General features: G+C 37.4%; 1 protein-coding gene and 1 long non-coding RNA gene across 4 annotated transcripts in view; one reads left to right on the forward strand and one right to left on the reverse strand.

Annotated features, from left to right (window-relative positions):
* LOC139965473 (uncharacterized) overlaps nucleotides 1-19,965 on the reverse strand; it is a 20,762-nt gene continuing 797 nt past the window's right edge. The window contains exons 2-10 of one of the 3 annotated variants that reach the window (XM_071967863.1): nucleotides 18,371-18,494; nucleotides 14,294-14,340; nucleotides 4,795-4,915; nucleotides 4,382-4,477; nucleotides 3,027-3,152; nucleotides 2,489-2,681; nucleotides 1,973-2,093; nucleotides 1,045-1,432; nucleotides 1-709 (exon numbers count right to left, since the gene is read on the reverse strand). In XM_071967863.1, the coding sequence (XP_071823964.1) occupies nucleotides 122-709; nucleotides 1,045-1,432; nucleotides 1,973-2,093; nucleotides 2,489-2,681; nucleotides 3,027-3,152; nucleotides 4,382-4,477; nucleotides 4,795-4,915; nucleotides 14,294-14,340; nucleotides 18,371-18,494 (1,804 nt within the window). In that variant the 3' untranslated portion in view covers nucleotides 1-121. Of the gene's footprint in view, nucleotides 710-1,044; nucleotides 1,433-1,972; nucleotides 2,094-2,488; nucleotides 2,682-3,026; nucleotides 3,168-4,381; nucleotides 4,478-4,794; nucleotides 4,916-14,293; nucleotides 14,341-18,370; nucleotides 18,495-19,965 lie in introns of all 3 variants that reach the window. The other 2 variants (XM_071967862.1, XM_071967864.1) reach the window with 2 other exon arrangements.
* Nucleotides 16,770-19,965, forward strand: part of LOC139965496 (uncharacterized) — an 11,951-nt gene continuing 8,755 nt past the window's right edge. The window contains exon 1 of the long non-coding RNA XR_011792265.1: nucleotides 16,770-16,784. This is a non-coding gene — a long non-coding RNA (uncharacterized lncRNA). The remainder of the gene's footprint in view (nucleotides 16,785-19,965) is intronic.

Below are 19,965 nucleotides of genomic sequence, written 5' to 3' on the forward strand. Positions count from 1 at the left end.
AGTCTTGTCTGTTTACCAATTTCACAGTCTTCTTTGTTGGTTTTCTTGTCCCCCAATCAATCTTGTCGCTTTCATAAATTAAACCAAGATAATACAGGCACTTTTTGTCTCATCTTTTGACTCAGTTCTTTGCCCCTCTCTTAGAGTTATCCTTTTTATGCTTCTTCTTTAATCTTTTGTTAACAGAGTTACTATTTTGACTGCCATTGTTATTATTGTCTCCGCCACTGCTGCCACTCTGGGTTGAGTTGCCACCGCTATTGTGGCGGAATTTGCCATGCTGGTTGGTATAATTCTTGCTTCTATAAGTCTTTGATACCACTGGCTGTAAAGACGAAGAGGTCCCTCCTGGAGAATTTCGGGAGTTTCCCTTCGGCAGAGATGTTTGAATTTCAGACTTGTTATTGGATGAGACGGTGACCTCAATATGAGGCGTGACTACTTGCCGCTCCTTGGCGGTCTGCTTACTGAGCGAGTTCCCTGCGTTACCACGAACGGAGTTAGAAGTATGATTGCACCGTTTGCCGAATTTTGATTGTTTGTGATACGTCTGCCCATGGGAGACTGGTTTCTTAATTTCCTGTGTCCAGGCTTTGTCAGTACTAGTTTCAGGTTCAACACTAGGGACAGTCTCCCTTTTAGAGGGTCCTTGGACAGAGTCGATGGTGTCCTTGGAAGAACCAGAAGTTTGTGAAGACATTTCTGATTCCTAGAAAATTACAAAAGGGAAAACAAAATGATTTTTATCTGATTCAGATTTGATGGCACATTATATGACAGGCAAAAAGTGCCAAAAGTGCAAGACAGTACCCCCACCCCACCCTTCCCCCATCGCAAATAGGTATTTCAAAGAGAATCACTTAATTTTTTAACAAATAATCATTCATTATGGATGCAAGGACAGACAAAAAAGGACACCAGAGTGTAAGAAGAAATATTATAATATCCTGTAAAATGTTTCCAAATGTTTTTGGACCTGTCTTTTTTTTCTTTTCAGTATTTGAGAGGAGTGGATTAAATTGCTATATTGAGCAGACAACTTACAGAATCACTGGAACTAGACACAATTTCACCAGAGGAAGAAGAAGATATAGACGTGATTTTGTTGTTGATGACATCGTTGGAGTTGGACATATTGGTGGCAGCAGTGGGGTTCATTGCACTTTTTTTGTTGACCTCTTGGCAAGATCCTGTCTCTTGGCTATTTCTCTGAGAACTGTCAGCAAGGATGATGGTTGTAGCATTCACAGGGCGGATTGGCTGTGCTATCCTCAAGGCTGTGTCCGGTAAATAGAAGGCATCTTGAGGTATATTACAATGTATGGAAAACTTGTGTGGATACATAGCCATTGCTTTCCGGGCCCAATTTTGCTGGACCCATAACCTATGGTCCATCACTTCGTCTGTTACCCTTATAATGCGACCGAGGATGCTGTGTGGAGCAAAACCAAAAGGAAAAGGAACAAATAAATCTAGGGGACAATCTGAGTGGAAATGACTGTAATGTTGCTTAATGAAATATTTACACTGTACCTCTGGAGGCCACCTAGTGTGATCAAGGTTGAGGATCAACACTTGTTTGGTTAGATGTAAACATATCTCAATCGACGATTTTTTCTTACTGCATATGACAATCAGTATTGGTTTCCCTTTGTTGGTAGAAAACCTTTTGACAGTAAATTTTCAAAACAACGAGTATATGTAACTTTCAGTCAAAATTGTGTACCGCTATACTGTGGTAAGGTTATAAAGAAAGTCTCTTCCAGCTTCATTTGGGCCTGACTGTTTGACAAAAGAAATATACCCTGATAAGTATAATATGCTAGAACTTGACAGATTGATCAAAAGTAATGTAGGGGGAGGAGGGGGGGCGGCTGAAATAGATGGAAGCTTTACTCGATATTTTCTAAGAGAAGTTTTTTGGAGTAAAGGCAAAAGAAAAAAGGAGACTAAATTCTGGCAATTCACTGACCTATGACCATTACTTTCTTGGTCTATGTGAGGTACAACAGCTTGGGTGAGCACTTGGTAGGCATAATGGAATGCTTTCCTCACTTCCATGAACCCAAAAGAGTTCCTGCCAAGATCAACTCCTGTCAACAATAGAGAAATGTTAAAATGGAATGATAGCTTAATCTGGCAGATCTTCATTATATTCTCTGCCATGTATTAAAGGTAAAAATATGTTTGTGTTTTATACTGTTCTTTTAATCACTGAAACATCTCCCCTCCCACTGCCCCCTTCACCCCCACCCCCCCATCACATGTGTGTATATACAGTATTTGATAACACAAAGTAAAATAAAGTATAATAAAGCAAAACTCAGAAGCCTTAAAGAAGAAAACTTTTCATTTCATAATGCAAAGGAATATTTATGACATATCCCAAATTGAATGAGAAGTTGACAATATTCTGAATATTTCTACTTTGATACCATAAAATTTGCACTTTTAGTGAAAAAAAAGGGGGAGTGTAAATTGGACTTACCATTATTGAGTGGATCCTTTAAACAGAGTAGGCTAAAGCGGTCGGTCATAAAAGAGGCATCCTCTTTGGGAAAGTAGCTACCGCCATTTTCGACAGTAATTCCTGTTTTGAAATAGTTGAAGTTGACGCCATACAGCTCAAAGAATTCAATCAAAAGAACGCCATAATTGACTGGTTCTGGGGGAACATGTAACTGTAGAGAAAGAGCAGAAAACTTCTCAATTAAAAACAAAAGATTATTGGAACAAGTCTGAGCTAAACAAAAAATCCCACCCAACTTAGACCAGAAAGCCCAAATTAGAAAAGGCAGCTTTCTGCTATATAACCTCAAATATATGTCTATAACCACAAACAGAGGTGGAATTCTTTCCTCATTAGAGGTGCAGTAATGTGGTTGTGGTTGTCATAAACTAGAAGAGCTTCCTCAACTGTGGCAGGACAGAGCTAAGAAGGTAATCAGATCACTGAAGAAATGGCTACAGTGATAGTGCTAGGTTGTGACTAGAGCATACTCACTATAATCTGCTAGAAATGTTACCTGTAGGAAGCTGACAATCATCAGGATGAGGCCATAGGAACTGATGCCACCAGTCCAGACTTCGTTTAAGTCTCTCTGAAGTAGAAACTGCTTCAAGACAAACACTAATTGTGGGAGGGTGGGAAACTGAGAGATAAAGTTCTGAGAAAGAACAAAAGGAGAATTTCAGTTTTGATTAGTATTTCCTTTGTACTTTTATCAAAAATATTCCCCTTTGTGATGTGAAACCTCTCCTAAAATTGTCATGGGCTCCAATGTACACACTACACACACAATGTTATTGCTAATAAGGTATCAAAACCAACCTTTGGCCCCTCATAACTTGAAAACCGGGTGCCCGATTGACGCGGGAGTTGGTTTCCTCTATAGGGCACAAAGAGCTTTATCAGTATCAAAATAATGACAACCTTTTTTGTTTTGCCCTGTATCTCCTTAAATGAGTATATTTTTCAAAATTTGACCTTTTGACCTTACTGTCAGATGTAGTTTTACACGCTGATTCCAGAAACAACATGACAAGTCTGTACGACGATCCTAACTGTACTTATTAAAAAAACAAAACCTAGACCTCTGATAACTTTGCACACGAAGGTCACACAGGGGTCAACCACATGGACAATTTTTATCGGAAGGTATCTTTGAGATCTGATTATGGCCCGAAAATTCAAATAACCAAAGAAACTGATATAGGTCACCGCAGGTTAACCTGAGGTCAAAGGTCACCTAGATGCGGGTCAACTACTGGGTTACAATAGCATCACTCCTAACCTTGACGGACATTTTGTTCTCAAGTGATTGCAAAAATACTAGTTTTTGACCCCTAATTGACCTTTGTTGACCTTGGATCACATGACCTTTATGCTTGGAAATGATCCCTTACCCCATTCACAACTGCTCCCAAAATATCCACCATGTCTGTACCTGTCAATGGGAGCTACTGCTGTGTTTAATATTTTGGTTTTTGGCCTCTTACTGACCTTTGGTGACCTTCACAGGCACCAAAAACAAAAGGGATCTTTCTATCGCTATGAGTTATCCACCCACCAAGTTTGATCATGATACATCATTTCCTTATTGAGATATGGTGTACACAAGCCAAGCGCCACATACACACACACACATATGCCAAGTTGAATGCATAAGGTTCCTTGCTTTCCAAAAAGCAAGGAAACAAAAATTACTTACTTCTACTCTAAATTACACCAAACTACCAAAGTCACTGCATTTCCCATCAATTCCACAAATTTTTGGTCACTGGTCAATTTAACAAAACCTACTTTGTAATTATCTTCTTTTTGGAACAATTTTTAAAATGTGACACAGCAAATTACTTTCAACTGTTTCATATAGCTCACCTCAATAAGCTCGGCACATTCTGTGGTGGTTTTTACATTAAAGCTGATATCAACCCGAATCTGAGTGAAGGCATCTGTCAGTTTCACGATGGGCACCTTTATAGAAAAAAATATATATTAAAATAATCCAAACTTAGATAAAAATTTATGACTTCATCACTTCATCAGATTGGGAAATGGGCTTAAGGTAGTGAGTTTACTATAAAACTCTGACATCTTAGGGACTTAGATAAACTTGGATAGTCTATAGAAATACTAGACAGATGGCTAAACAGGGTTTGTTGATTGCAAACAACATTAACTCTCACTATCTATTTAATACAGTTTTCTTTCCCTTCAGAGTTGTGCACATTTCAACAAACACAGACATATATGACCAGATGAAGGTATTTCCTGACAATAATTGGACTTACAGTGGCTTTATCCAGTACTTTAATGGTCCCTTGTGAAGGGAGTGCACTGTTCTTTAGCTCCTCTCCGAGGCGACAGCAGGGATTGTCTCCTAGATCTCCGAAAACGACAAGGTCGATATCACTGCAAAGAAGGAATAAAGAATAATAACGGTATTATGGTAAGGAACATTATTAAGGCTACCCACCGAAGGTTCAAAGTGTTAGTATTGAAAGTTGTTGTATGTCGTATACAATGCACAGAAGTTCAAGATTGTTGGAATATTTCTTCTTCACAGGTATCATGGAAATGTCAAATACTGTCAAAATATGTGATTGCTATGGAAACTGAGGTCAAAGGTCACATGGTTGAATCATTTTAGTGCAATTTGTTTCAAAACTCAATATACAACCCTATATGCATGTCCCTTGGATTCAACAATGTGTATTGTGTAAAGACTTTTAAAATATTAACACATATTTTAAAAAAAATATCCAAATAAATGTTTGATTGAACGGGAGAGAAAAGAGTTTGAATAGATTAATGTTTAAGACACATTTTCAATTTTCTGCTCTATACGTTGATAAAATTATTCCATCAATGTACTTCTGCTCTTTATTCTAAAACTACTAATACTTTGAAATGTTGCCCTTATTAACCAGTAACCACAGTTCTATATCATGCTTGACTTTTATAAAGAGGGCAATACAGTACCTATAATTGAGTGAAAGTCATGCAGGGTGGAGATTAGGGTGGGGTGGAGATTAGGGTGGGGATGGGAGGTGGAGGATGGGACAAAAAGGAACAGCAGATAATTTCCTTATTACAAGAGAATTTAAATGGAATATACTATCCTCCCTTCCTTCTCCCCCCCCCCCCCCTCCTTAGAAGAGGAACTCTATATCTGTAAACTTGTAACATGTCCCTTTATATACCACATCAAATTATTTAACCCCCCTAAAAAAAAACTGATGTTTACCAGACTGAACAAGTAATTGGTTACAAAGCCAAAGAACTAGGATACAGTAAGTCAATTTACTACATGATAATTCCAAAGGGAAATCTGTATCAGCCACAATAAATCACACCCCCACACACAAACACATAAAACCAAGTTGAGCCATGTTGAACCAGTGCATTTACAGACTACCATGGTTAGGACTCCATTCAAATCAAAGTGCCACTGGATCAAATGTGTTAGCAGCAGAACAGGTACTGTACTGCAGTTACAATGCTGTATATATAATTAATGACATCTAGATCTTGTCTAGAGCTGTTCCACCATGTCCTACAGTATTCTCAATCACAACCAACAAACAGACCTGTCAGCTATTCCACATTGACCTGTGTGGAATTTACATCTACAGTTACCTACGTACTGTAACTAGTGTAATATCATACTGCACCTACCATACAATGTACAGTGATGGGATGGGCAGTGTAGTATCACCTACATACAGTATACTGTATATATGTATGTGCACAGTGCAGCAATGTATATTGTACACATTAGAAAGGTTCAAAAAAATAAAATTGGGAAGACATCATGTACTGTACTGTCCTTTTGGTCCATACCGACCTAACCTGAACAGCAACAATTTGATAATAATTAACACTGAAGGAAAAACACTATTTATGGGGTGGGAGGAATGCAGAGATGTAGGTATGATAGCAACTATACATCAAAGTTCCCATCAAGTTGTAGTCTGGGCATAACTCGGAGGAAATTATGACGTATTTGACGCGTTTGGGAGTTTTTCTTTTCATGTAAAATATTTGTAGAACTGTCCAGTACTGAAAATATTCTTACGAACAACACTAACCATATGTGGTACTACTGTAAGACTAGTCTTCAAACCAAGATCTATACACAATGATACAAGATTACATGAAATGGTTGCAGGAGTTCATTTGAAACACTACCTCCTGTTTCCTGTTTGATCAGAAGAAGTCTGTATGACAACGATTACAATAGTAAATGACTTACAGTTAGATTTGTGCTGTGTTAAAAATACCGAGAGCGAAAGTAAAAAAAAAAAGTCTTTAATTGAATTTCTTCATGTGATCGTCTTCAGTGCAAAAATCATTGATCGCAGCCAACAACTGTACGACCTTATAATTCCTGTCAGAAACCATTTCCCAAATTGGGAAAACAGGTCACTATTTTTCTTTTTTTATTTCATTTGCAAAAGCTATCAGGACTGAGTCAAGTATTGTTTCAGCTTTAAGAACTATGCTAACAATGGAGAGGGCATTGTAGTCAATTGGTTAAGGCAGTGGACTTGTGATCTAAGGATTACAGGTTCGAGCCCTGGCCAGATCATTGCATTGTGTCCTTGGGCAAGGCGCTTTATCTCCATTGGCCCTCTTCACCCAGGTCTATAAATGGGGACTTGCGAGGTAACTTTCATTTGTAAATATAGTTGCGTGCGCCGGTTTGTGGCTGCACCCTATGGGAAGTCCCCCGGGGGACACATGGTTGTGGTGCACTGTGGTGCCCCAGGAAAGATTGATTGAATTGTGCACACTTTGGTGTGTAGGTGTGACAAGTTACCAATGACCAGGGTTAAGTTGTAAAAGTCGTGTGAGAGGGCCTTGGCCCTGTACAAGACTGTAAACCTAAATAATAATCATAATAATATTCAAACCAGAAGATATTCTCTATTTCAATAAATTTGGCAGAATATGTGAAAAATCACAACAATGACAAAGAAATAAAAAAGTAATAGTAAGATATAGAAATGACCTTGGTTTTTGTGTGTGTATGTGTGTGTGTGATGATGTTATGAGAAAGTTTAAAGGGCTCTACCATGTCATTGGAATAGGGTATAGAGCCCTGGATTCTACACTAAGTTGGTGCACCTATCGATAAATTCCTTGTGCTTCAATTGGACAGTGCAAAATGCACATTCTCTTTTGTAGCTATTAACTAGAGCCCTACAGAATACTAGTCAACTGTCTAACGTACAGTACTATTCTAAAGGCGCCGAGGGTAGGGCATTGCCAAAACTGTCAACAAAGACAATGCAAAATGTACCATAAGTACCTTTATGATTTGTCCCAAACTGTACTTGCATTTAGTTGCTTGATACAGGTCAATTTCATTCACAAGCTGTCCAAAATAGCTTGAAAATTTAACAAAAAGTGCAATCATAAAGCATGAAGATCGGTTCCATCATCGTCCCGGTTACACTCTTAAATATCCTATCGTGAGTGACAGGCCTACTGTTGCACGCTGCCTGGGTAGACAGGGTAGAAGTCAATAAAACAATCCATCCCTACGTGTCACAATGGGATTACTCTTAACGTATTACTATTGTACCAATGTTGTAATACAGTCAGGGAGCTGCCACGAAAACTCCTCTGTAAGTATTGCACATGTGGTCTATAAATAGCCGCCAAGCACGTAGAATACTGTTGACAATTTAAGCAAAAGAGAAGTCAACTGATTCCCAAATGGCATCATTCTTATTTCATGTATATTAAACTATTTAACATGGAATGGCCAACCTCGTCAATACCTCCCCATACCTTCACAACTTTGAAACACTCTTGTACAGTGTGTTTGTATGTAGCAATTAGTCAAAGTGTTTGTTCAATGGTTCAGCCAGGCCTAGCCAAACTTGATACTGTTTGTAGTCTAGCCTATTAACCACTGACACTTCCCTAGGCTACTACATTCTCCTAGCGGAAGAATCTTCAAAGAAATATTGCTTTCCGATACAACAATGTAGATTGCCGAATTGGTCAAATGTGCGGACTTAGTGCTAGCAACTTCATTATACAAACCCATACATTCAGTACACAATTTAATCCCAGAATTGCTCCCCCGACTGTGCCAACCTTGGACCTTCTGCAACATCCCATATTTGAATTGAGGGGAGAGGCCCTTACCCCCTACATAAATATTATCACTTTTTTTGTCCACAACTTAAACAGATAATTCCCGGAAATAGAAAAATTTTCTGCAGGTATAAAGAATTTCTCAAAACTTTGTCACATTTTTTATTGGAATTTTGCCCAGAAGCAGATTTGTTGGTAAACTTTTGAAGAATATTTAGGAGTTACTTTCCACAACACCTAACCCTCCTTTAAACTGAACGTGATAAGCTTTAATTTGTGTTAAAGCAAGTTGGCATGACGTTTCGATCCTAGCAGGATCTTCCTAAGAGGCTAAATGACAAGTAACAGTAACAGAAGGGACAAAAACAGGCACAGAATACAGAGAGGTTAATGAGCATGGTGAACACAGAGATATAGATGTAAGGGGATTAGTAGACAAGGGATGGAGAGAAGAAAGCAACAGTGGAAGAGGAGTGGTAGGAGATTCACAGTGGAGGCCTGGAGGGACAAAGAGAGGATTAAAGGAAGGGGGTAGGGAATAAATTGGAGAAGGACAAAGACAGAAAGGTGTGGAGAAAAAAAATGGGTGGAAGAGAGCTGTGAGAAGAGGAGTGATGGGGGGGGGCCAAGGGGAGATGGAGGGGGAACAAAAGAAAAGTGAGTCATGTCCTTCCTGAATGTTGAGCCCATGAGGTTGAATGGTGCGAAGGCGTTGCTCACAGCCTCTCTCTGCTGATTCGTACTACAGTAGGTCAGGACGCTGCCTAAGGATTCAATCCCCTGTAGGAACATGTCGTTAATGGTATGGTTGGGAGGGTTAAAGTGTTCTCCAAACTTTAATTTGGACGATATTTTCAAAGATTCTGTTCCAGCATCACACAAACTGGGACATACAAGAATGCATAAATATTGATCATATGCAAAATGGTAAAATTTGCTACACAAGTCCAAAAACATGCTTTTTGCACAGTAACTATGCTATATCTTAACAGTACAGTATAATTGTCAGTAGTAGTTAGATAAGTACTTCAAAACCGCTAGGCAAAATTTAAACGCTAACATATTAACTGTCAGTAAATCCAAATGAGATAAAATTCCACAACAACCGTTTTTGCTCAAGGACAGGAAAAGGTAGAACACTGCACAGTACTACTGTAGTGCAAACAAATCAACAGCTTTGACAAACAAATAAAGTAATCATGGCTAGTCATTGAAGGAGACACTAATAGGAAGATCTATTAATTGTTTGTCTAAGATAAAGGGTGAGTTGAAAGGATTGTTATCATATTTCAGGTCTGAAAATCTATAGATAAGAAGAGTATCTATGAGGGAGGTAAACAAGACCAAAGTGTATCATTTTCATAGCATGCATAAAAAACAACTTAGCTCGGTTAACAAAACCAGAGGTGAACAAAAGCTACAGGTACATTACAAGGTGTCTCTGCAGAAATAGTGTAAGTTGTAACATAACTTTAGCTACGTTGACAAAATGTTGACCGCTAAAATGCCAGTAGCAACTACATCAATGGGATATATATACTGCAGCACAGTGTACCCTCTGTCAAATACTGTGCAATTAGCAAACTTGTGCATTCTGAATTACTGATGTGTCAGGAAAGATGTTTTCCATTGTAATGAAAGCTGCAATGACACTTGAGATTTAATGGTGGGAGGAGGGTGCAATAAGGGCGAGGGATAAGGATCTTAGGGAGAGGATAATGGTCTAAGGGGAGATGGCAAGGGAGAGGAAGGTTGAGTTAAGGTTATCCTACTGTGCACTGCAACAAGGGAAGATTTGGTGCCAAAAAGTTTGAACAAACTGGCAAGTAATAATCAAGGCAATGTATTTTCTCACTGTTATACAGTTAAAATTCCCAGTCACATAAATCATATTTTATAGCAGTACAACAAAGAAAGTTCTGACAATTCATTTAAGCAGGACAAATCAATTTCTCTTGAGGCCTGGCAGGAGGGGGGGGGGGAGGGGTGGGGGGTTCTTAGATATTGGGTTATTACTTAACCAAAATCAGATCCTTCTACAAAGTTACAAGTAAACAAATCTCAGACCAACAAGCTTGATCAAAGTGCTCATCTAGGGACGTGATGATTACGATCATTGATAATGTTTACATGAAGCATCAGACAATGCAACACCATACTAGATCTACCCTTTGTAGCACACACTGAAGTATGTGTATTGAGACTGATAATGAGTTACTCTGGTTAGGTTAGCAAAGAAATTCTCAAAGCAGCACGGTCATGTATCTGTCACAAACAGTATATATACACAGTGCGTAGTAGTATGTCTTCAATAAATGCTTGGAAGTTGCTCTTTCCGGGCTGCAATCAATTTTCGGTCACAACTTTGGATGCCCCCCGGCATTGTAATGAACCATACGGTGAGGGACATAAACCAATTGTTTGTCAAATTGTGAAAACATGAAACTCTTAAGAACTATTTATTAAAAAAAGATACACCTACTGTTAAGTGTTAATTTGGTCAAATTACTTCCACAGTAACAAAGAAGAGACAACTTTTTTTATGATAGAGCGTTGCCGATTTCAGAGACCTTGATAACAGCAGATTAGAAAAGTTAAATAGATCTGTTTATGTTTTTGTACTTTTTTTCACATTGTTTATTTATCATTTAACATTTTCAAGCATACCTTTGTAATTTGGGACGATCCCATAGAGGAGACAAGGACAAGGAGTTCATAGATTTAATTAGTAATTAGCAATGAGAAAACCTTGAGGATAACGACAGACAGGACAAATTGTTGCAAACAGTTATACTCCCAGTAACACAGATCACATTTCCTTTCATACCTTCTGTTATATAAGTGATGAAAAATTAGGTGGTGTCCTGTAAGTGGGATACAGGTAGTGGGATAGGGGAGGGGGAGGAGCTGTGCTTCATCTTTCCTAGTCATTTAGTTTACTATATTGCAAATACATGGAAAAAGTGCATACATTTAATGATTGGAGATACGTCAGAGGGGTGCAAAGTAGATTGACTATTTTTTTTTTTTTTACACTTTCTGGTACAGTATAACTGTGATTCTCTTGTACTGTAGATAAGTAAAATTGGGAATCATTCTAAATTTGCCCTAACATTCTCTTACCCTTTTTTCTCCCTTCCTTACCTTACCCCCTCCTTTTCTTATCCCCTCCTCTATTCTAACCATATGGTGTAATGGCCAAATACAAATTAACACATATAATGTAATTAATGTGCACTTTCAAAATCTTGTTGCCATCATACCTTTAGTGTACTGCAATCTGCTATGTATAGTTTATTCTGCTTCTTTCCCTCCACCCATATTCCTCCTCCACTCCACTCAAAACATATATGTAACCATTTGTTTCATATGTAACTTTATCATCAAGAGCTTCAGACATGTTTGATGAAAATAAGCCTGTTACTGTAAACAGCTGTTTTTTGAAAGTTCTAAGTTCAAGTCTGGGGTCATTGGAAATCAGCCAAAAACATAGTTCCAGACAGACTGAATGACTGAAGGAGAATATCCTAATCAAATGATCCTACTTGGGTGATAAAAGTAGAGGAACCTGTTACTATCATATATGGTAGGTGCTTGCATACAAACATAAGATATATAAGGTCAAGGTTCTTTTGTTATTTTGCTACTACCAAGTAGTAGCTGGAAGCCATGGCAGTAAACATCCAAATGAGAAGAAAACAGTGCTACAAAAGGGAAGCAGAAAAAGGGTCTGTCGGCCTTACTGTAGCACAACACATGTTAGCTAACCAAACTTGACTGATAGGTTACTGCATGATATTGTGAATGCACATGAGCTAGCTACAGTAAGAGGTAGAAATATATATACAAACAGTACAGTGAGTGTTAGTACTGTTATTGTGAGGAGATAGTGTATACATGGTGTTAAGCTTGGATGGGTAATCTGTACAGGTGAAAGACTCTCTGCATGAGACAGTTGCAGTTTGAAATGTGAAGACAAGACAACTATAGAAATTGAGAGGAAAGGGTCAATAGGCCTTCTCCCATGCATGCTATTTGCCCATCCCACCCTGCTTCTTCTTTCTGTAACACTGTTGAGAACAAACACACTGTACCTCTAACTGTATGTATTTTAGTGACTGCTAAGCAGCCTACAGTACTTCATAACAGCCTTAAATTGTACATTTAACACTTTACGCTTACAGTTATTCTCTGTTTTCACCATTTTAAAACTGCACATCAACTTGACAGTACTTAATGTAGATCAAATTCAATCTTTTAGCAAAATGGTTCCAAACGGCTGTTTCCTTATCCATAGACTAGTACACATTCCATGAAAAAACACAATTTACTTGATACGATACTGCAACCCGCAAAAAAATGATTCTTTTATTCAAAAAGTGAAAAACTGTTAATCCTGAAGTATTCGAGAACTCTACATTTTCAAGATCCCATAGCCAACTATTCATACATGATACTGTAATACAGTATATACTGTATTTGTACATGTGCATGCTGTAAGCTTTATGTGTTTCCACACAGTCGACTCCCAAACAAGACCCAGATACAGTAAGGGGTAAATGCCACATCAAGGCACTGTATACCACACTGTTAAAAATAAATGTATCAAAGTTTGTTGAGTTTTGTTTTCAATTCACTATTTTTTGAGATGATGAAATCCTCATTTGAATTGAAATTTGACTTATAAAGCTAATGATCTATTGTACACTTTACAGTACAAATGGGGTATTAATATGGAACAGAAAAACAGATGAAAAACATCCAATCAAAAGCAATGACAGGGGGCAGTGACATCATCCAGAATTCACAACCAGCACAACAGTTTGTCCAAAAAAATGTCAACTTATTATGTGAAGATATTCTTATCTTCATGGTACTTTTCAGCTGCCATAAATGGGCAGTTAAAACTCCATGTATGATATTACACAAACAATGAAGTGAAACAATATTTCCCTTGCTTACTTGGGAGTCTTGGGGGGGGGGGGGGAGAGATTAGAGTAAAGAACCTAGATCCCATGAACTGTTGTTTGACTACTGACTAGAGTACATTTACCATTCGAACAGGTGCAAAACATCACAAGGGTACCACTTCTTGTTTTTCCTTTTACAGTTTATGATGTGGATAGGTCAAGCAGGGGTGAACAGGTCAGCCATCCATGACTGGGATGGTTTGATTTGTAACAGTGTGTACAGTCTGTAATACTCTAATGGTACACATACTCTGATTCACAAAAGAAGCCACAGCATTGATCAATAATTAGTCAACATCATCTATGAATAAGAAACTTCACCCCCATATTGCCTGCTCTATCTTATTTACCACAAGTAGGTTAAAGTTTAGCACTGCATCCCCCCGCCCCCCCCCCCCCCCAGCACCTCCATTGACCTAATTTCTGGTCGCTGCCATCTTCCGAATCTACCGTTTAGAAGTCCTCCATCCATTTATTCATTCAAGTTTTCATGATTACTATTCTCCATGGTTTCCTGATCATGCTGTGAGTGCTCCTTTGGTTTCTGTGGATAACCATATACTGTACATAACATTTTCAACACTGTTCAAGAGCATGGTTTGCTAAGTATGATTAAATTTTGCATGTTTACATGTTTGCCATAAATGTCTTTTAATATTATAAGATACAAAATGTTAATTACTGAACCATTCAGGAACAGGGTTCTTACCTAGTGGGCAAGAAGAGTCTGGTCTTACAGCTGCCATAAATCTCAACCTGAAAAGAAACAAGAGAACGACCTATTAATTTACAAAGAAATGTGATAAAAAGATACTGTAATGTTTGACAACAAACACATTCAGCCCAGAAGAAATTTATGCGACTGACCCCACTTCTTAAAGTCGACCTTCTTTTCTTTCTAACATTCATCCAAGCTATACTTTTGGAGTCTTTTTTGTTTACAGGGTGTTCAGACTATCTATTGACCTCCATGAACTTTGACCGCTACAAAACAATGGGATTGTTGCAATCACTTAAGGAGGATACATACTGTAATCCATCAAGCCATTACTTCTAGAGTTAAATATTCAACAATATATATTTGGCCTGTATCCCTGTGGACTTCAATAACCTTTGACCCCTACAAAACATTGGTTCTTCTATTACACTAAGGAGGATCTATGTGCGCATATGATTCATATAATTCACTCAAGATTAACTCATTGGGAAATCATATATAATTTATCAAAATCGCAAGTACAGTACACCCAGCGCCATTACCATCCCAAAGACCTCTTTTTGTCTTCAGCGAAGGACCCAAAAAGGCATGTACTGGTCTGAGTAAATAAAACAAAAAAAACTACTTACTTGTATCCATACATAATATATACACTCCACATCTATGTAGCCTAGAAACAGTACACAATGTTGCTAATATTAATAAAGCAATGGGCAACATTAAAATAATTTAAAAAAAAGTTCATATACAGTATTCCATTGCTGTACAATAAGTATTCCATTGCTGTACAGTAAGCTTAGTTGGTTATATTCAATTTCTCATAATTGTGCCATCAGTCATCCAATAGAATTTACATCTTGGGGAAGCACTTTGTTGTACAAATACAATACATACAAACGCAAAAACAAATATAACAAATACAGGTAATGTGTTCAATAAAACATGAGAGAAAGTTGGTACAAATTTTGTAAGCACAATTCAAGATACTGTACGGTTAGTTTATAACTACTGGTGCTGTTTACGTACAGTCCCTGACACAAGATACCAGCAGGGTTATATTACCCTGTACACTTACTCCCGTCAATAAGCTATCAAGTTCAGTTCCAGGAGGAAACAATCAATTCTGATAACTTTCCTTTGCAATCAAATTTACTTGCCACTTGGGATGTCACTACAATACAGAGGTACACACAGTACTGTGCTTATCATATTGGTATTACACACAAATAGTACTGCATTGACAATATAGAAACACACATACACAACATACACGCATACAGTACTGTGTACTGGCGAGTAACACATGCTGTGTGCAGCAACAGAAGAAAGTGTAAAAAACGAAAAATGACTTTCTGTAATAAATTGGGTTTTGTAGAATAATGCTTAATGTTTACAATTCTCTTCAAGAATGACTAAAAATTTATGCGGTTAGAATGAATATATTTATACTTGTTTCTACATAGCAATGCCACATTGAACAGTGACCTTTAATAACTTCCTGTGGATCAAAGGTCATCTTGTATTGAAGATCTGTTGACAATCACAAACTCAGTTCTTCCTAACTTCCTCTTAATGACAAGTTCCTGTGTTCATCTGTCCCATTACTATGTTATGCAGATTTAATGCTGCATTAAAATAAACACATGTAACAGTTAACCCTCTTCTTTATTTTATTCTTTTTTTCAGTGAAACAAAACAGCCAAGTAGAAACTACAGTAATCATTGATATAATAATATTTACAAATGTTCAGATAAAATGAGTAGATTCATTTGGTTTCCTATTTTATTGTGCAGGGTGATTAACGTTCCAACGATACTAATTGCCTTGTTGTGGTGCTATACTTGAGCCAAACCATTTCACTCAATTTACCACAGCTTCTGCATTTTCCATTCAATACTTTTAACAGTAGGTCACTAGGTCTAATCTGTTTGGGGGGTTTTTCTCCTTTTTTTTTTCACTCTCCTCCTCCTCCTACTCCAAAAAAGGAGACATACAGTATCTACCTATTTCTCTGATAGACTCTGAACATCAACATTATAATACATGTTTTGAAGAAACCTAATGTTAAAAACATTGTTGTTGCAGTCTCAACTGATGTATAAATTACATATTATACAAATCTAAATAAATATTCAAGTCTGTACTTGACAGAATGTTCGGTACTAGCCTCTAGAGGGTAAAGTACATCTACGCTTTTAATTTGACACAAAATTTTGAACACAATACGTTCGAACCCAATACTGATCAATTCTGGAAGCAACCGTTTTAATGACGACATCACGGCTCAGAGTTAAACATTTGAACAGATTGTGTAAACAACCAGGGTACACACAGTCAATTGAACTTCTGTTTCGAAATTGGGATTTTCCAACTGAGGGTGCAGGGATACAAATAGAACTGCTGAGAAACTTTGATAAGACCTGAAGTCTACAGTGTTTGATACGGGGTGATGACTTGGCTTAATTTGGAATGAATAGAATGGTAAGGAATCGATAGTTTTACACTTGAGGGATATTAGCATGCACTATGTACTGTATATACCTGTAAAAATACCTGCATAACTCATTACCCTCTGCAAATCTATTCCCTGTTTTACTGCCTCAACCAGTAGCTATAAAGTTGCCTTTTTTATCAACTTTGTCACAATTTGATGATTCCACACTGGACCATTAAATTTAAACAAATCAGGTATACACCATTTTCAATACATAATTTTGTGCGTTTTACAGTTTAACTGAAAGGTAAAATGGCTGCAATTTAAACTGTACTGTAGAACTGAATATGAATGTTTAACTTTTAGTCGTCTGCAAGCCTGTAAAAATTACTTCTCTAATCTTCAGAACTACTGAATTTTTCAAGAGAATGACTGCACTGGTTAAATTTAAAACTAGATTCAAATATTCACAGAATTGAGGAATTAAATTTAACTCGGCCAAACTTTTTATCAATAGCATAGTACTTACTGTACAGGCTAAAGATAAAATTAGAAGATCCTGCAACAGCTGTAGTACTGTATTGCCTGAATGGTGCCAGTTCACAAATTTTACCAAGTTTCTGCCTGTACTTCCCTTTCACATTTTTATCTTTGCTTTCAAACTGAAACACTGAAAACAATTCAAAACACACTGTTGTACTGTGAGCTACAACTGTGTTTAAAGCTACACCTTTGCATAAATTTATATGTTCGGTGAGGTCGTACTGGAAGGCCTTTGCTTCTTGCCTTTATTAGAGTTAAGTTGGGTGAAAATAAAATTGGTAAGTGGTTCATAAATTCTTTAAAGCACAAAATGACACCAAAGTTCACATAAATCACATGTTTACATATATATTTATCAGAAAATATATCTAGGAAACAAAAAAAGCACAATTGGACATCCAATGAACAGCCTACAACCCCTATTTTGTTCGATCTCAAAGAAAGGCAAAATATGTCACTAAAGACAGAACTAGTATTGTTTGATACAGGTGACAGAACGCCTACAGTGGAATTACGACCTTCCTTTAATACCAGTTTTGAACCTGTGGACACACAATTAGCATCAATAGCCTAGAGGATAGGGTGTCGGCATATAAAGTGGGACGCCCGGGTTCGAATCCCGGTGGGCGGGTGAGGACTGGAAGTTTTTTCACTGTTCTTAATTTTCTATCTCATAACGATTTCAATTTTATATATATATATATATATATATATATAAACCTTTTCTAACTGAATTATGCCCCTAAGCTAGCAAGGATTAAGAGCCTTCTCAATCCATTCCATGTTCACATCGAGATTCAACCTCTTTAGGGAAAATCACTATTGTGAAGACTTTGGGTTGCCTCAATTGGTTTTTCTTTTCCAGGTCCTCTCGGACCCACCTAACCATTTGATTAGGGAGCTGGAGAGTACTGTATTCAACACATAGGTATGGTTATGGTTTCATTTTTGTTGGCGTAATGTTAGCTTCCTTGATATGGAAATAACATGTTCAGGTACATTATCATTCCCAATTATCAGTGATACATCGCACCATCCGACTGCGGCAAACGCGATGCAATAATACACTGAAAACAAAATGGATACTTACTTTAGCATCAGGCCAAATATTTTGAATGATCCCTTGGACTCTTGAGACGACCTCTTGGCGCATCACATGTTCCTCCAATCGTGGGAACATAAACTTGTAGAAATCCTGAATCTCTTCATGGAGTCTAAGAAAAAATAGGAAAAATTTATAGTAGACAGGTCTAAGTTCTTTGTTTTTCAAGGGGTCCTAATCATGTTTACCAGATACCCAACTTGTAATAAATGTAGAGTATGCTATCCAAAGAGTGTGTTGCCATGGAGATTGACATTGCAGAGGCTTCATCAAACTGGCATAAAATGAAATTTTTCGGATATAAAACATCTGTACAGTAGCAGTACCCATTGAAGAACCAAAAATAAGCTTCATTAAAAAGTTATCGCAACACAATGGCATTCAGAGAATGTGTTGTGTGTTACAAATTGAATTCATTTCTCTTTTGCTTACCGAAATTTTTCAGTAGCTTTTGCCATGTTAAGCATTATTTAGACCAAACTTCTGACAAATGGTGGCTGGTATTAATATATATGTCATCCAAATTGAACACACTATAAAATGGTCTGCCACTATTATATTTTGGTTTGACCCTTTCAGTGTACTTGCTATACAAACTATGGGTTTTCCTTGGGCACCCCAAAAATACATATTGCATGAAAATTAAACAAATTAGTGAAGAAGAAACTACAGAGGTATATGCAATTTATTCTTTTAACCTGTGTTTATGAGCACAGATGGTTGTAAAGTGCAGATAGGGAATTTGTTAAATATAAGATAATTCTGGCCACTGTGAAAGTTGGTAAAAGTTTTCATTATGACAAAGCGAGGGAACACAAATTTGATTACAAAGTGAATGTAACTTCAATTATTTATTTGTTGGTGGGAGGGGGAGGGAGCATGTGGAGGTATAATTTGTGAATTGAGTAAGGTTGGCAGAAATCACCTACTTTTAAGTTCTTAAACTTATAGTGTAAATGAGCACTCTGCAATTGAAATATCATTAGCAATACTTACGTTTTGTTTCAACATTACATGGACTATTATCTGCTTCTTATGTATTTCTATGGTAGGGATATGTATAAAAAAAATCCAGAATTGGTGAGACTTTGATTGAAAATGATTGATACTTTGTATATTGGAAGGACCATAGGCCTATTTAAAACAAAGTGGCTATTCTTACGACTAGTCATAACAATAATTCCCTTTTGCACATGCGCAATTGCTAAAACGTGGCTATTTTTACGACTAGGAGTACTATTTTTATGACCAGGAGTAACAATAATTTCTGGTTAGGGTAAGGGTAAGGGTTAAGGTTGGATTGAGGGTTAGAGTTAGGGTTACCCCTACTACATGCGCAGTTGCTTTATTTACTTCGAATTCGCATGAATTCGCCGATGTCGTATGAATAGTTTATAAATAATTGTTACGACTAGTCGTAAGAATAGCCACGGCCTATTTAAAAACATGGGGCCACTTACTAATCCACCCTGTTTACAAAATTACTGGAATAAACTTTACCTGACACTTTTTCTGACCATGAAGTTCAATTGAACTCTTGACTAGGCCTACAATATATTGCTATATGCTAGGCCTAGGCTAGG

The sequence above is a fragment of the Apostichopus japonicus genome, chromosome 3, assembly GCF_037975245.1.
Source record: "Apostichopus japonicus isolate 1M-3 chromosome 3, ASM3797524v1, whole genome shotgun sequence".
In the NCBI taxonomy this organism is placed as follows: Eukaryota; Metazoa; Echinodermata; class Holothuroidea; order Aspidochirotida; family Stichopodidae; genus Apostichopus; species Apostichopus japonicus.